The following is a 14,895-nucleotide window of genomic DNA, read 5'->3' as shown; positions in this document are numbered from 1 at the left end:
GGTTTATAAAGAATTTCAGCACTATTGTGGCACCCATTACTGAATGCTTGAAAAGAGGTGAATTTACTTGGACTCACACAGCTGAGAAAAGCTTCCAAGAGCTAAAGATAAGGATAATGAAGGCTGGCTATTGGATTTACCTGATTTTAACAAGCTCTTTGAAGTTGAATGTGATGCATCCCATGTTGGGATTGGAGCTGTCCTTAGACGAGAAGGCCATCCAGTTGATTACTTAAGTGAGAAACTCAATGATGCTAGAAAGAGGTATTCCACTTATGATGTTGAGTTTTATGCCATTATGCAAGAGTTGAAATTTTCGTAAATCTTACCTGCTGTGGGAAAGTGTTGAACAGTCCTGGCAACTCGAGGAGCCATAGAAGCAAGCAGCCGGGGCATAACGGTGGCATTGTCCTTGCACCACACTGCATACTCCACACTGCCAACTTCGGGTTCCTTCTTCTTCCCATCTAAATAACCTGTTAGTTCACGGGAAGTAATAAAAAGCATTGCAGAAACGGACCACTCCCTGAAGTTGTATTCATCCAGCAACACACTTATAATCTGCAAGCTGTGCAGATTCGGGTTCTCCAGATTTGAAGACCTCCCACCAGGTATGTTATCCCTAGAAGAGACCTCTCCGGATATTGAAGACATCTTGGATGCAGACTGTGTGTAAATAACACTATCTCAGACTAGCCGAAGTGGTCACAGTCCTGAAGTGGAATAGTTATAGCATCAAGAAGAATTCTGTGAGCAAGTAACTGACCTGAAACTGAGAGCTCTCCACACTGCACTATGCAGACTTCACTTGGGCTTCGACTTCTGCAATTGAAACTGAGAGCTCTCCACCACTGCACTATGCAGACTTCACTTGGGCTTTGACTTCTGCAACTGTAGAGAGTGCTCACCCCTACGACTAATACTAGGACTGCTGAAATCAGTCCTCAACCTAGGTCTGTCCTATACAGACCTCTCTTAGCAGCCGAATGGCTACTAACTACTAGAAGCAGCCTAGTAGGGCATCAACTTCTGGGTTTTACCTCCCTTGTGCCCTACAACCAAGAGAAACCATAGGTTCGAACCCTGTTCTGTTCTACAGCAACCCTAGGGTTTTTCTGCAGAAACCAAGAAGAAAAAAAAGGAGAAAGCAAGCAAGAGAGAAGAGTTGGCGTCAGCTGTAACCAGAAGATCGCTCAATGCTCTGATACCATGTTTGCTGAAAGATTGTAGCTGAAGTAGTAGAAGAGAGGTGAAGGCAAACAAGTGCTGAGAATGTCAAACTGAGTAACCCAGTCGACAGTACTATTATTTATAGTAGATTACAATACAGTGTTACATGAAATGTCTGGAATGCCCCTGATTAGTGATGGGACACCCAGACTGCTTAAAACACTAAACAGACTTAGGCCCAACAACAAAGGCCCAGTACCTAACAGCTTAAAACCCAATACAAACTAACATGTACACTTATCAGCCGAACCAGCAATACATAAAAACAGTCAACTTAACAACTTGGTTTCAACAATGTCTACTAATGTTGTGGGATTCAGCTCCATCAAAGACCAATACCAAGATGACCCTTATTTTGGCCCTATTTGTAGAAGCTATACAGCAGGTGACAAGGATATTCAAGCCAAGTTTGTGTTGAATGATGGTTACCTATTCATGGGCAATAGGTTATGTATTCCATCAAGATCCTTGAGGCCATTACTGATTGCTGATTTGCATTGCAAGGGACATTTTGGACGCAAGAAGACACTTGAAATGGTCTCCAAAAGGTACTTTTGGCCAAGGCTACAAAAGGATGTGTTCTATTATGTTGATAGATGTCACGAGTGCCAAACATCTAAGGGGCAGCATCAAAATACAAGTTTGTATCTTCCCTTACCCATACCAGAAGCACTGCAAACTGGTATTACTATGGATTTTGTGTTGGGGTTGCCAAGAACAGCTAGGGTAATGATTCTATTTTTGTTATGGTTGATCGTTTTTCCAAAATGACCCACTTTATTGGTTGCCAAAAGACTTCTGATGCTTTTCATGTAGCTAACTTGTTTTTCAAAGAAGTTGTTCGGTTGCATGGATTGCCAAGATCTATCACATCAGATCATGACACAAGATTCCTTAGCCACTTTTGGAGAACTTTATAGAAGTGTATGGGTACTACTCTACAATATAGCAGTACATTTCACCCACAAAGAGATGGACAAACTGAAGTGGTTAACTAAAGCCTAGGCAACTTGTTGAGGAGCCTAGTTGGAGACTACTTAAAGCAATGGGATCTCATCCTACCACAAGCTGAATTTGCCTTCAATGATTCAGTTAATAGATTTACAGGGAAGATTCCTTTTAAGGTTTTGTACGGTCGGTCACCAAAAAGTGTTGTTGATCTAGCTCCTATAACAAGGTTGCGGCGAGTGGTGATGATGCCGAAGCTTTAGCTGAATCCATTTGAGAGATTCAAGAGAATATACAACAGAAGCTGAAAGAAAACAATCTAAGGTATAAAGAAGCTAGAGATAAGCATCGTCGAATGAAAGAGTTTCATGAAGACGATTTAGTCATGGTTTATTTGCGGCCTGAGAGGTTTCCAGTTGGGACCTACCATAAGTTGAAGCAGAAAAAGATTGGTCCATGTCAAGTGCTGAGATGGTTTGGTGACAATGCATATGAAATTGAGCTACCAACTGATTTGTCCATTTCACCCATTTTTAATGTAGCAGACCACTTTAGACAAAATGTTTAAATACTTAGACAAAATATTTTCATTTCTATGGGTAACAACATGAAATAGTTACATACTCATATAAATGTAAGCCTTTGAATTTAAATGTACATAGATATCATGCAAATGATTTGTTTTGATATGATTCATTTTTCTCTTTAAACCCGTTATTTTTTTCAAGTTTATCATTATAGATGACTTTTTCTTTTTACTTTCCTTTATGAAATATTTTTAATTATACACAACTTAATAAAATATAGTCAACTTTTTTAAAGGAGTGCTTAGCAGCTAGCACTTAGCAATATACAGGACTGGATGTGCATCAATAAAATTTTAATTGTTGTTAATCAAGAAAAAGCTGGTAGGATACATGAATTTACTAGCAGAACAGTGCATTCAACTAATAATCCTTAATACATCCCAGAAAAACATTGAGCAATACCTGTGACCACCAAGACAAAACAGTGAACACCCACAGATTTGAGGTCTCAATGTATCTGCCAACTGCAGGAACTAGAAACAACACCAGCCCTACTGCATTGGTCACCAAATAAAATGCAATTGCCACCATATAGGAAGAAACACACCATTCTCCAACCCAACTCCCATATTGTTTGGCATGGCAAGTAGAGTGTCTTCTAGAGTCGGCATAATAAACAGGAAGAATGATGATCCATGTCACTGATACAACAAGCTTCAGTATATATCTCAGGATCTGAGAGAAGTCCATTAAGTGCCTTGCTTTCCACATAAAGACAATATCAAGAATGGCTGCAAGTGTAAACCTTGCTTTAGCTTGTAAAACAGTTGTTACAGTCTACCAAGAATAGAAAATGGTTTGGATAAAGAAACTAAAGACAATATACCTAATTATTAGGGTAAATTATTTTTTTTGTTACTATAATGCATACATAACAAGAGAGATAAGAGATAGCTGTGAACACAAGGAAAAAAATGCTTCAAGGACACATTAAGATTAAATAGTAAAATCCTCCTTCAACCAGACGCAACAATCAGATATAGGTCAATTCCCATCAAAGGAGATATGGAACAGCACTGTACCTACAAAAAGTAGTATTTATGGCATGGACAGCAAAAAAAAAGCCATCAACCAATGCCGGTGCCAACTATGGTGTCTTGGGATGGGGTGGACTGGATACGGTCCTAACCATTGGCATTTTCAGCAACATTAGGAAAATGTTTGACAAGGGACAAGCTACAAAGCAAAGGAATGAGCATCCAGACAGTGTTATGCCCTCACTGTGAAAAGGGGCCATTGCACCTTTCTAGGATCCATTGATGATTAGAGATCTACTATGGATTATTGCACCTTTATAGGTGGAAATCTAAAGACCTACAGAAACCAAAAACAAAATGTAGTGGCAAGAGAAAGTGTTGAGGCAGAATGTCAAGCCATGGCACATGAAAATGGTAAGTAATATAGTTAAAAAACTTACTGGTAGAGCTGGGGTTTCCAGCTTTAGGTTAAATTTCTCTTTATTGTGAACAAGGCAGGCATCAAAATTTCACACAACCCAGTTCAACATGATAGGACTAAACATAGAGAAGTTGACAAGCATTTTCATTCATGAGAAGATTGAAAGGGATGAAATCTTCCTTATATTTGTAAGCTCTAAGGAGCAAGTAGTTAATATATTTACTAAGAGCGTAATGTGTCATAATAAACTACATAACAACTTGGAAACGATTGGTATCACCCAACTTGAGGGGGAGTGTTATAATTCTATAACCCTTGTATTTTGTGCCTAAGGCTTTTTGGTCATTTTACAATGTTTTAAACAATAATCTTAATAAAACATTGGTGCAGGCACCATGACACACTTTTGGATCACCGATGTTTCACTCCTCTCTCTCCTTCCTCTTGCCTTCTCGACATCAATGACAGATAACAAATATGAATCCTAAACTTACCAAGCTTATTACATCATATACAACTTGCCTCTTCTTTTCTTGATAACAATGTTAGTTTTTATTAATTATGAGAGAAATAGAATAGCAATGCCAATCTATCCTGCTCCTTTTTCTAAATGCAACTGGTCAAATTACAAATATCCCCAATATATTTGATCCCTATAGACAATTTCTCTCTTAAACAAGATTACTTAATGCGTCTGCCATGGAATCACTCCAAATGGATACAAAGGTCTCATTCATGTTATAATGATTGAAAGCAATAAATCTGGTAGTTTATATTTTAAGGACCAGAAAAGTTTCCAATCAAAAAACAATTCTTAATCTATAATTACAACATCATTTAAGCCTTGTCCCAACTAAATGTGGTTGGTTACATAAATCCTACTTTGCAATTCCGTTCTGTTCAGTACCATATCCATTGTTAAATTATGAGTGCTTAAATCATTTTTTACTACTTCAACCCATGTTCTTAACCATCTTAGTCTACTTTTCCCTCATTTTATCACCTACTACAGTTGTGGCAAAAAGTGTATGCTGAGATGGATGAGTGGAAAAACTAGAAAGGATAGGGTCAGAAATTAAGTTATTCAAAGGAACCTAGGAGTAGCTTAAATACAGAAAAATTAATAAATGGTTCCATCAATGGAAATAGCATACCGATGGCATTCATCTAAGCATCACTATCCTGATTGTTTAGCCTTTTGAGATGACTTCAAACAACTATTGAACAACAAGAATAATACCTTTGATGAGATTAAGAATTGCGGAAGTTATGAAGATGCTCATGATATCTTCAAGTACTTCTGCATCATAAAATTGAAATGGGGATTCCAGGCCATGCCATGCCATTATTATCATTGCCTAGGTACCAACAGAAAGAATTCAGCAATATAGAAAATCCATAAGAAAGAGCAGACTCACCCCCTTCACACTACATAACTTGTACCTGAAGAACTAAAATAAAAAATGTCCACATCCTATTGAAACTCCTAAAAAGGTGCCAAAATGAACGAATCTCCACAAAATTTGTTTTCCCTAACCATTGTATTTTGTGATCTTCCTTTGGACTAGTCTGAAATCAGCATGAGAAGAAGACATTAGTTTAAAGCAAATACAATAACAATGAGAAACATATTGGGAAACTTTAGAAAAGATCTAGGGCTTAATCTTGCCAATTGTGCATTAAGTAACTAATCAGTAGGTCCAAAAAATTATTCAAAAGAATAACTTACTCTTCTTAAACACACCAAAAAAAAAATAAAGCTATGCTCCTCTCCAAAACACACACACACACACACACACACACACACACACACACACACAAAGGAACACTAACTTTACGTGTGCAATGCCCCTTCTTAACAAAGTCCTAGCTTAAAATACTTTCTCATAATACTTGTGAAAGTACCAAAAAGGTGTGGTAATATTAAGTCATAAACTTGTAAGAGTGGCATTCGGTTTTTATTTGTAATGCCATATATACAAAGTGAATAGGTCAGTTGACCCAATATCTTCCCGAATTTCCTACATGCTTTGCCAAGTTTTGTGACACTAGAAATCTGTTGTCATTAACAGGTTTTCTAGTAACTTGCAGTTCTTGAGGAGAAAAACCTCTATTCTAATATTTTAAGGACTTCAAGATTTTATGATGGTGAACTCAAATTGGATTTAAGGAACTTTATTGGTTTTATAATTTTATGGTAAAATAATCATATAAAAGTCATATTGGACTTTTCTAATGCATATGACCATAAGAAGGTTTTTCAATCAATGAGATCAGAAGATTATGATCCATGGGACTACTTAGACTCATTGGAATCAAGTCTCATGTTATATGTGACACAACCTCTTGTTTATCTCTATATTTGCCACCCCAACAGTTTCTCCTTTTCCCTTGATGTTTCAAACAACTAAAGTGTTGAACCAGTGTTAATGAATTGGGTATCATTTCAATCTACATTTGTGTGACTTTGAAAAACATTCAGGCTACATTGTTGCAGTACAAATCTAAGGGTCCTCAAGTACTTAAAGAAGCATCCGGAGAGAGGTATCTTGTTTGCGAACAATGGGCATCTAAGAGTTGAAGCTTATACTAATGCCAATTGGGCCAGCTCTACTAATGATAGAAGGTCCACCTCAAGTTACTGTGCATTTATTGGTGGTAATCTTGTTACATGGAGGGGTAAGAAGCAAACAGTAGTTGCTCAGTCAAGTGCAGAGGCTGAATATTGTGCTAAGACACATGGAGTTTCTGAGTTGTTATGGTGAAGAATATGTTCCAATAGTTAGTCTTTCCTGCTATTAAACCCATGTCCCTCTACTGTGACAACAAGGCAGCCATCAACATTGCTCATAATCTGGTCCTCTATGACAGAACCAAGCACATCTAACTGGATAAGCATTTTATTATAGAGAAGATAGAAATGGGTGAAATATGCATTCCTTTTGTTAACTCTGCAAATCAGTTAGCCAATGTACTTAATAAGGGTTTAGCTATTCCTCATCATAGTGAGCTTTGTAACAAGTTGGGAATAATTGACATCTATAACCCAAATTGAGGGGGAGTGTTGTCTATGATGTTTGTCTGTACTGTTTACATGCTTCTTTTGTAATCAGTGATAAATATGTCCTTTTACCCTCTCTTATGGTTGCCCTGATATAATAATGTGTGGAGCAGCCACCTACACTAACTTTTGGCTCCCAGCTCTCAGTTTTCTCACTATCTTCTTCTTTGCTTGGACTGCATGGTTGCCTTCAGACACTACAGAGATTTTACCATTTAAATGTTTTATGGTAAATAAAGAGGAAATTCATTAAATAAAAATGTAAATGTTACAATCGGCTCATAATGAGATTTCACCATGCATGCACTTTCAACTTCAAAGAAAGACACTATAAAGACTGAGATTAACAATCCTACCCACCATAAATGGTAACCATGAATTAATCCCTAAATTTTCCCTGGGTGTGTCTTTAAATCCAGAATGATATATCACCTGTTCCCTAAGAAATGAACAAAGAAAGACGAAAGCACCTGATTCTTCTTATCCTTCTTATGAAAAGTGGGTACAGAAAACTACACCATTATGTCAGGACTGCTTAGCTCAATGCAGCCCCTTATTAGGAGTGTTCTTTATTCCTTAAAACTACTGTCAAAATGGAAAAACAGATTTCAACAAGCATTTTCTAAATCAAAAAAGATAATGCAAGAGAAAACAGTTATGCATAATAGTCCAAACTCTGGGCAGAATTTGCAGGATTAATTCCTCTCGTGCAGCTGTTGGATTAAAATGAATTTTTGGAATGATAGAGTTCTTATAGAAGCATCCATAAAAATTTCATGAAGATTAGTCCAGAGGAAGGCCTTCATCAATCCAAAATACAGTTTCTAGAATGTGTAGATTGTAAACATTGGTCAATGGCCAAAGTCAAAGCTTTCCCACATGGACCCCATAACCTGAATCACCCAAAAACATAGTATTTATGGTTTAAATCCCACTTAATTTGGTTAACCCACATGTGAGTTATAGTGGAATGTGGAACCATGGTATTATAGGAAATAAAATTAGTAGATTTTGGTCTTAAAACGTATGGATATCCTAGGATATTTTAGGGAGTTTATTTGAAAGTTTAGTAAGGTTTTAATAAAGAGTATAACTCATGTAAGCTCCCATACCATTTTGAGCAAATTGAGAATGAAAGGTATTATGTAATTTCAACTTTTTCTCTGAAGATTTTTACTAGAATCCAATAAATCTACTGTCTAGGGTAAGTGTAACAAGACAACTTACTATTTTTACTTCTTCCTTTTCTTCTTTCTTCCTGTTTTCTTCTGTAGCTGTAAGTGAAGCATTTGTATCATGACCATCTCCGAAAAGCTGTGTGCGGAAGAAATCATGATTCAGACAGAGGGGCCAACTAAGCTGGAAGGAATCCAATAAATCTACTGTCTATGTTAAGTGTAACAAGACAACTTACTATCTTTACTTCTTCCTTTTCTTCTTTCTTCATATTTTCTTCTGTATCTGTAAGTGAAGCATTTGTAACATGACCATCTCCGAAAGGCTGTGTGCGGAAGAAATCATGACCCAGATAGAGGGGCCAACCAAGCTGGAAGCAATCAAGAGACCTGCAAGAGTTAATCAGAAATGATTCTCCCAAATTCCCAGCTTTTTTAAGGGAAGTGGCATTGCAGTGTAAAGAAATAGAAAAGGTAACATAAGCAGAAAGATGATGCCGACCAGAAAAACTCGTTCAAATCATCATAGTTTCTCCATTTAGAATGATCACCCAATCCACTTTCTTCCTTAGTTGCCTCCTTCAGTTTTCAAAAACCAGACTTAGAATCTAAATAGAAATATTTATGCAAGAAGATACAATAGTCAGGAGATAAAGCACCTCAAATATAACCCTGTATATTGGGGTAACTACTTTCTCAAGGAAAGACTCAGCTCCTCTTCCATATGCTGGGATTTTGTTTTCCTCTGTAATGCTTAAACCACCAGATAACACACCATACAATTCATGTGCCATCTGAAAGAAGGAAAAATAACATAGAGAAGACATAAAAGTTCATTTTAGTTAGCAGAGGAAACATATTTAATAGCATTAAGAAGAAAATTAACAGATTTCTTGATTCAGTTATTGTTGCAACAATGCTAAGCTACTCTATCTACTGATTCTCAATTGATACATAGTAATATACATAATAGGGAAGCATTGCTTTCTATGCTAGATTACGTGATGAGCCCAAAAAAGAAAAAGAATAAAAGAATAAAGAAAAAAGAGATGTAAATATGTTTGAGTTCATTTTTGTAGTAGGATCTCCAAATAGTTGTCATGGGAAGTTTTGTAGTCAATTTGGAACCTAGGGTATTTTCATCATTTTATAAGCCATATTCTGGTCAAGGGGAGCTGGGTTTGGGTGTGCATCTGTTGGGTTTTGGTCTCTTGAGTGTTTTTGTAGTAGAAGTTATCTTTTGGGAGTTTGTTTGAAGTTAATTTTGTTCTTGAGAAATTGTTAGTGAAGGGAGAACATTCTAGGGGCTTATGTGTAAATATTTTAGTTGGTTTCTCCAGCAAGCCATTCTAGGGGTTTATGTGTAAATATTTCTGAAGTGGTCTTTTGGTTTTTTTTCTCTCCTTCTTAAGTTGTAGCTCAGCTCCAGCTAGGGTTTTGAAGCATTTGGAGCTTGGGTTTTGAGGAGTCGACCCATTTTGGTGCCTTTCAATCCCTTTATCATTGTGTGTCTATGCAAGAGGCCAGATTAACACCATTGTTACTGTCACGGAACTGTTCCAAGAGGAGTTCTACTTCAGATTTAGGTCTAAAACATGGTTTGAAATGTCCCTAATGTCTCTAATATTTTCACAACATATTTCCATTTCCATGGGTAGTGACACAAAATTTTACTAGAATCAACCACACTATGTGGAGTACAAGAGATAGTTTCCACAACATATTTTCATTTCTACTTCCATGGGTAGCAACATGAAATTTTATTGGAATCAACACATTTCCCTGTGAACACTACCAGTACTATGTGTAGTACAAGAAAAAAGGGCAGCCCAATGCACAAGGCTCCCGCCAAAGAGGGATCTGAGGAGGGACAGATGTATGCAGCCTTACCCCTACACATACAGAGAGGTTGTTTCCAAGATTTGAACCTTTATCCCCCAAGTTGCAAAGAAGCAACCTAACATTGACATTTTCGACATTTCTGCCATGTTTCTTATATTTGGACAATTGACGTTTCCACCGACACCAACATGCTAAACCTTGGGCTAAAATCCCTAAGGATCCAACTTGTTTTCTTATTTTCAGCTTAATATAGTTGTACACTTAAAGTTTTGCATATAAGTTGTTTTTCTGTCCACATCAAGTGGTATTAGAGCAAGTTCTTGTAGCTCGAAATGCTGCTAGGGATGGTGACATAGCAAGTGATTTGGAGTTGGAATGAAGAAAACAAGCTCCTAGAGTTTATGAACAGCTCACTAACATTCTTAGTGAAATCAAATGAAGAAGACATTGAGCAATCAGATGGTGATCAGCAAGAAAGGAATAACAACCAGTGATGGAAAGACCAAATAGCGCAAGCTTTACAATTCTTACCACTGGATTATGAGAAAACTCTTTACCAAAAGGTGCAGAATTTAAGGCAATGAAAAAAGAGTGTAAAGGAGTACACAAAAGAGTTAAATAGACTAATTCTTCGGAGTAATATGACAGAAACTGAACATCAAAAAATATATATATATATATATCTTGTTAGAATGCTCGAGTCAGGGGTATTTTGGCCATTCTAGTGTATCTCCTTGAGAGTGAAAGGTCTATTGTATCTGAGTTTAAGCTATGTGTCCCATCTTCTATGAGGGACAGAATTGTCTTTCTTGTAACTCTAAGTTTTATGAATAAAATTCAAGTGGGTCGGCTAGGAGAGTGATTTTTCACATTCTCTCTTCTAGTCTGGCCGAACACTCTTCTTCTCTCCTTCTTCTTCTTATTTCTCTTTGCTTTCTTCTTTCATCTTCTCCACTTTGACCTAGAATCAACTAGGGTTTATTCACATGGTACCAGAGCAATAAGGTCTCGTGTTTTCTTGTGGCTGTCTTCTTCCTGGGTTCGCTGCCAGCTTCACAGTAGGTTTTATCATCCTACAACTGACCTGATTGAAGACTCGATAAAGGGCTGTGAAGAAAACTGAAGAGAGGAGAGCTTGAGAGTTCGGCAATGAGGGTTTGAGAATGAGAGTTTCAAACCCAACCTCTCTCAGCACCCTAACACTATTTTATTAAAATAGGTTTGAATAATTACAAGGAGGCCCTTAATTGGGCAAGAATTTACAAAGAACTTAATATAGACAGGATGGGCCCAGAATAAGGCCCATTACAGAAAAACATAAATAACAACAAAGAATAAACAGCCTATGGGCCATTCGGCCCACCTTCTCTACACTCCCCCTCAAGCTGAAGCATAGTTGTCAATCATGCCAAGCTTGCTGGTATCATGCTGAAGTTTTGCCTTGGGAATGCCTTTGGTGAGAAAATCTGCCAACTGTCCTTCAGATGTGATGAAAGGAAAACACACTTCACCCGAAGAGACCTTTTTCCCTAATGAAGTGTCGATCAACTTCAATATGCTTGGTTCTATCATGTTGCACTGGGTTGTGAGCAATGTTGATGGCAGCCTGATTATCACAGTTCAACCCCAAGTTCTTCCATCAATGATTTTAGCCATAATAATTCAGAAATTCCATGTGCCATGGCCCTGTATTCAGCTTCAGCAAAAGACCGAGCAGCAACCGATTGTTTCTTGCTTCTCCAAGAAACAACATTACCAGCCACCAAGCTGCAATACCCAGAAGTAGATCTTCTGTCATCAATATTTCCGGCCCAATCAGCATCGGTGTAGGCTTCAAGTTTCCCAGAAGTAGATCATACCAAGCATGCATGAATTGGCTAATGCAACTGACTGCATATGCAATATCTGGCCGATTCATGCATAGGTACAAAAGTTTCCCAAAAAGTCTAAAAGATTCCTTTGTCTTCTAACAATGTCCCTTCTAAGGCTGAGAGCTTATGACTCATATCAATAGGAGTAGCAACTGGTCTAGCACCCATCTTTCCAGTTTCAAAGAGCAAGTCAAGAACATACTTCCTTTGGGAGATAAGAATCCCATCCTTGGATCGAGCCACTTCTATGCCAAGAAAGTATCTCAATTCCCCAAAATCTTTAATCTCAAACTCTATATGGAGAAAAGATTTTAGATCATGAATTCCTGAAACATCATTACCAGTCACTACAATATCATCTACATACACAATGAGGTATACTACCAGAGGTCCACTCCTCTTCACAAAAAGAGTATGATCGGATTGTGTCTGCACATAACCAAAGTTAACAAGTGCTGCTCTAAATCTCTCAAACCATGCTCTAGGGGACTGTTTTAGTCCATAAAGAGATTTCTTCAGCCTGCATACCTTCTATTTCATATCAGTTCCATACATCCCTAGAGAAAGAAACATATAAACCTCCACATGTAATTCATCATTTAGAAATGCATTCTTCACATCCAATTGATAAAGGGACCAGTCAAAGTGAGCAGCTAAAGATAGAAGAACCCTCACAGATGTCATCTTGGCAACAGGTGCACAGGTCTCCAAATAATCAATCCCATATGTCTGTGTATAGCCTTTTGCAACCAGCCTGGCCTTGTACCTTTCAATGGTGCCATCAGCTCGGTATTTGATAGTAAAGATCCACTTGCAACCGACTGGATCCTTCCCTTCAGGCAAATCCACCACTTCCCATGTGCCATTCTTGTGTAGGGCATCGATTTCAAATCTCATAGCATCCCTCCATTCTGGAATCTAAAAAGCTTCTGACACAGACCTGGGAATAGGGTTAGAAGCAAAAGAAGAGAGATAGGCAAAGTATGAAGGTGAAAGCAAACTGTAAGAAAGGTGCTTGGAAATACAGTGTGCAGTGCACTTCCATTTTGCTTTCCTAACAGCAATGGGAATATCAAGATCAGGGAAGAATGACTCCAAAGGTGCTGAATCAGTACCAGTTGTCTCTTCTGTGACTGCAAGTGTATGAGGCTCATGTATTGTAGAAGAAATAACCTGCACATTTCTGGATCTTTGCCTTTAATACACCTTGGGATTGAGGATAGGACGAGGAGGTAAAGAGGGAAGAACACTGGGATAGGGAGAATGGAATGACTAATCCACCCTTGAAACATTTGAAAGAGAAGCAGGCACATCAAGAGACTCAACAGGGACAGGAAGAGGAAGAGCAAACACCTGTGACAAATCCTCCCCCTGTGGACAATGTCCTTTTGGAGAGTAACCATAAAAGGGGGAAAGTTCATCAAAAGGTGACATCCATTGAGACATACCGAGTGCCAGTTTTGGATCAAAACAACAATAACCCTTCTGTGTGGGGGGAATAACCAAGGAAGATACACTTTTGAGCTTTGGGTTCAAATTTATGCCTTTGGACACTTGGAACATGTACATAACAGGTGCAGCCAAAGACATGAATAGGGACAAGAAAAAGGTCCTTGTTCGGATGAAGGAGATTGAAGGGAGACTTAAACCCCAAAACCCTGGATGGCATACGGTTTATAAGGTAGGTAGCAGTAAGAACAGCATCACCCCAAAACCTTGTAGGAACATGTGAGGCAAATAAGATACTTCTTGCAACTTCAATAATATGCCTATTTTTCCTCTCAGCAACCCCATTCTGTTCTGGGGTCCTAGCACATGAACTTTGATGAATAACCCCCATGTCAGAGAGATAGCAAAATAGGTTCTTCTCAAAGTATTCTTTTGCATTGTCAGATCTGAAGATTTTAATCCTGGTATCAAATTGGGTTAGAACAAATTCATGGAATTGTCTTACAAGTCTTGGAACTTCATCACGGGATTTCATCAGAAATATCCAAGTGAACCGAGAAAAGTCATCAATAAACAGGATAAAATATTTGTAGCCACCCATGGAAGGTAAGTGGAAAGGCCCCCACACATCAGAGTGCACAATATTAAAAAGAGAAGAAGATATTTTATTGCTCAAAGGATAATTGTTTCTACAATGCTTTGACAATTCACAAAACTTACAACGAAGACTGGACAAACTAATTCCCTTAAACAGTTCAGGGAATAGATGACTCAAGGCAGAAAAAGACAGATGACCAAAACGACGATGACACAACATAATCCGACTAACAGAGTCTGAACAAACAGATCCGAGAGCAACATTCCCAAGATGATCAATGCATTGTCCCGGAGTATCAAGCAGGTATATTCCGTTCGCCTCATGGCCACTCCCAATCACCTTCTGAGATTCCAAATCTTGAAAAACATAGTAGGAAGAAAAAATGTTATACAACAGTTTAGTGACTTGGTTAAACTACTTACAACCAACAAATTTGTATTTAGTTTAGGTACATGAAGGGCAGAAGGTAGGATCAAGGAATCCGTAGCCTTGATGGTTCCCTTACCAGAGATAAGGGCAAGTGAACCATCAGCTAAAGTGATTTTATCACGTCCAGGTAACAAGTCATATGAAACAAACAAGGTAGAAAGATTGGTCATATGGTCAGAAGCACCTGAGTCAATAATCCAAGGGATTTTGAGATTACCTGAAATGGTAGCATGATTGGCAAAAGCCCTTATACCTGAATGAGCAAATGCAGAAGAAGCAAGATTTCCTGAAGGGTTGGAAGGAGATG

The 14,895-nt window shown here is 38.0% G+C and overlaps 1 protein-coding gene across 3 annotated transcripts in view; it reads right to left on the bottom strand.

Moving 5' to 3' along the window:
• Nucleotides 1-14,895, bottom strand: part of GSL04 (glucan synthase-like 4) — a 147,684-nt gene that overhangs the window by 100,496 nt on the left and 32,293 nt on the right. For all 3 annotated transcript variants that reach the window (XM_088981636.1, XM_088981637.1, XM_088981638.1), the window contains exons 10-16: nt 9,059-9,193; nt 8,902-8,978; nt 8,639-8,789; nt 8,452-8,538; nt 5,607-5,732; nt 5,404-5,521; nt 3,168-3,496 (exon numbers count right to left, since the gene is read on the bottom strand). In XM_088981636.1, coding sequence (XP_088837762.1) covers nt 3,168-3,496; nt 5,404-5,521; nt 5,607-5,732; nt 8,452-8,538; nt 8,639-8,789; nt 8,902-8,978; nt 9,059-9,193 — 1,023 coding nt within the window. The remainder of the gene's footprint in view (nt 1-3,167; nt 3,497-5,403; nt 5,522-5,606; nt 5,733-8,451; nt 8,539-8,638; nt 8,790-8,901; nt 8,979-9,058; nt 9,194-14,895) is intronic.

Source organism: Nelumbo lutea, chromosome 3, assembly GCF_056320005.1.
Source record: "Nelumbo lutea isolate HS-2025 chromosome 3, American lotus-T2T, whole genome shotgun sequence".
NCBI classification, from domain to species: domain Eukaryota; kingdom Viridiplantae; phylum Streptophyta; class Magnoliopsida; order Proteales; family Nelumbonaceae; genus Nelumbo; species Nelumbo lutea.
Note: the sequence above shows the minus strand (reverse complement) of the source record. Positions and strands in the feature narration are given on the sequence as shown.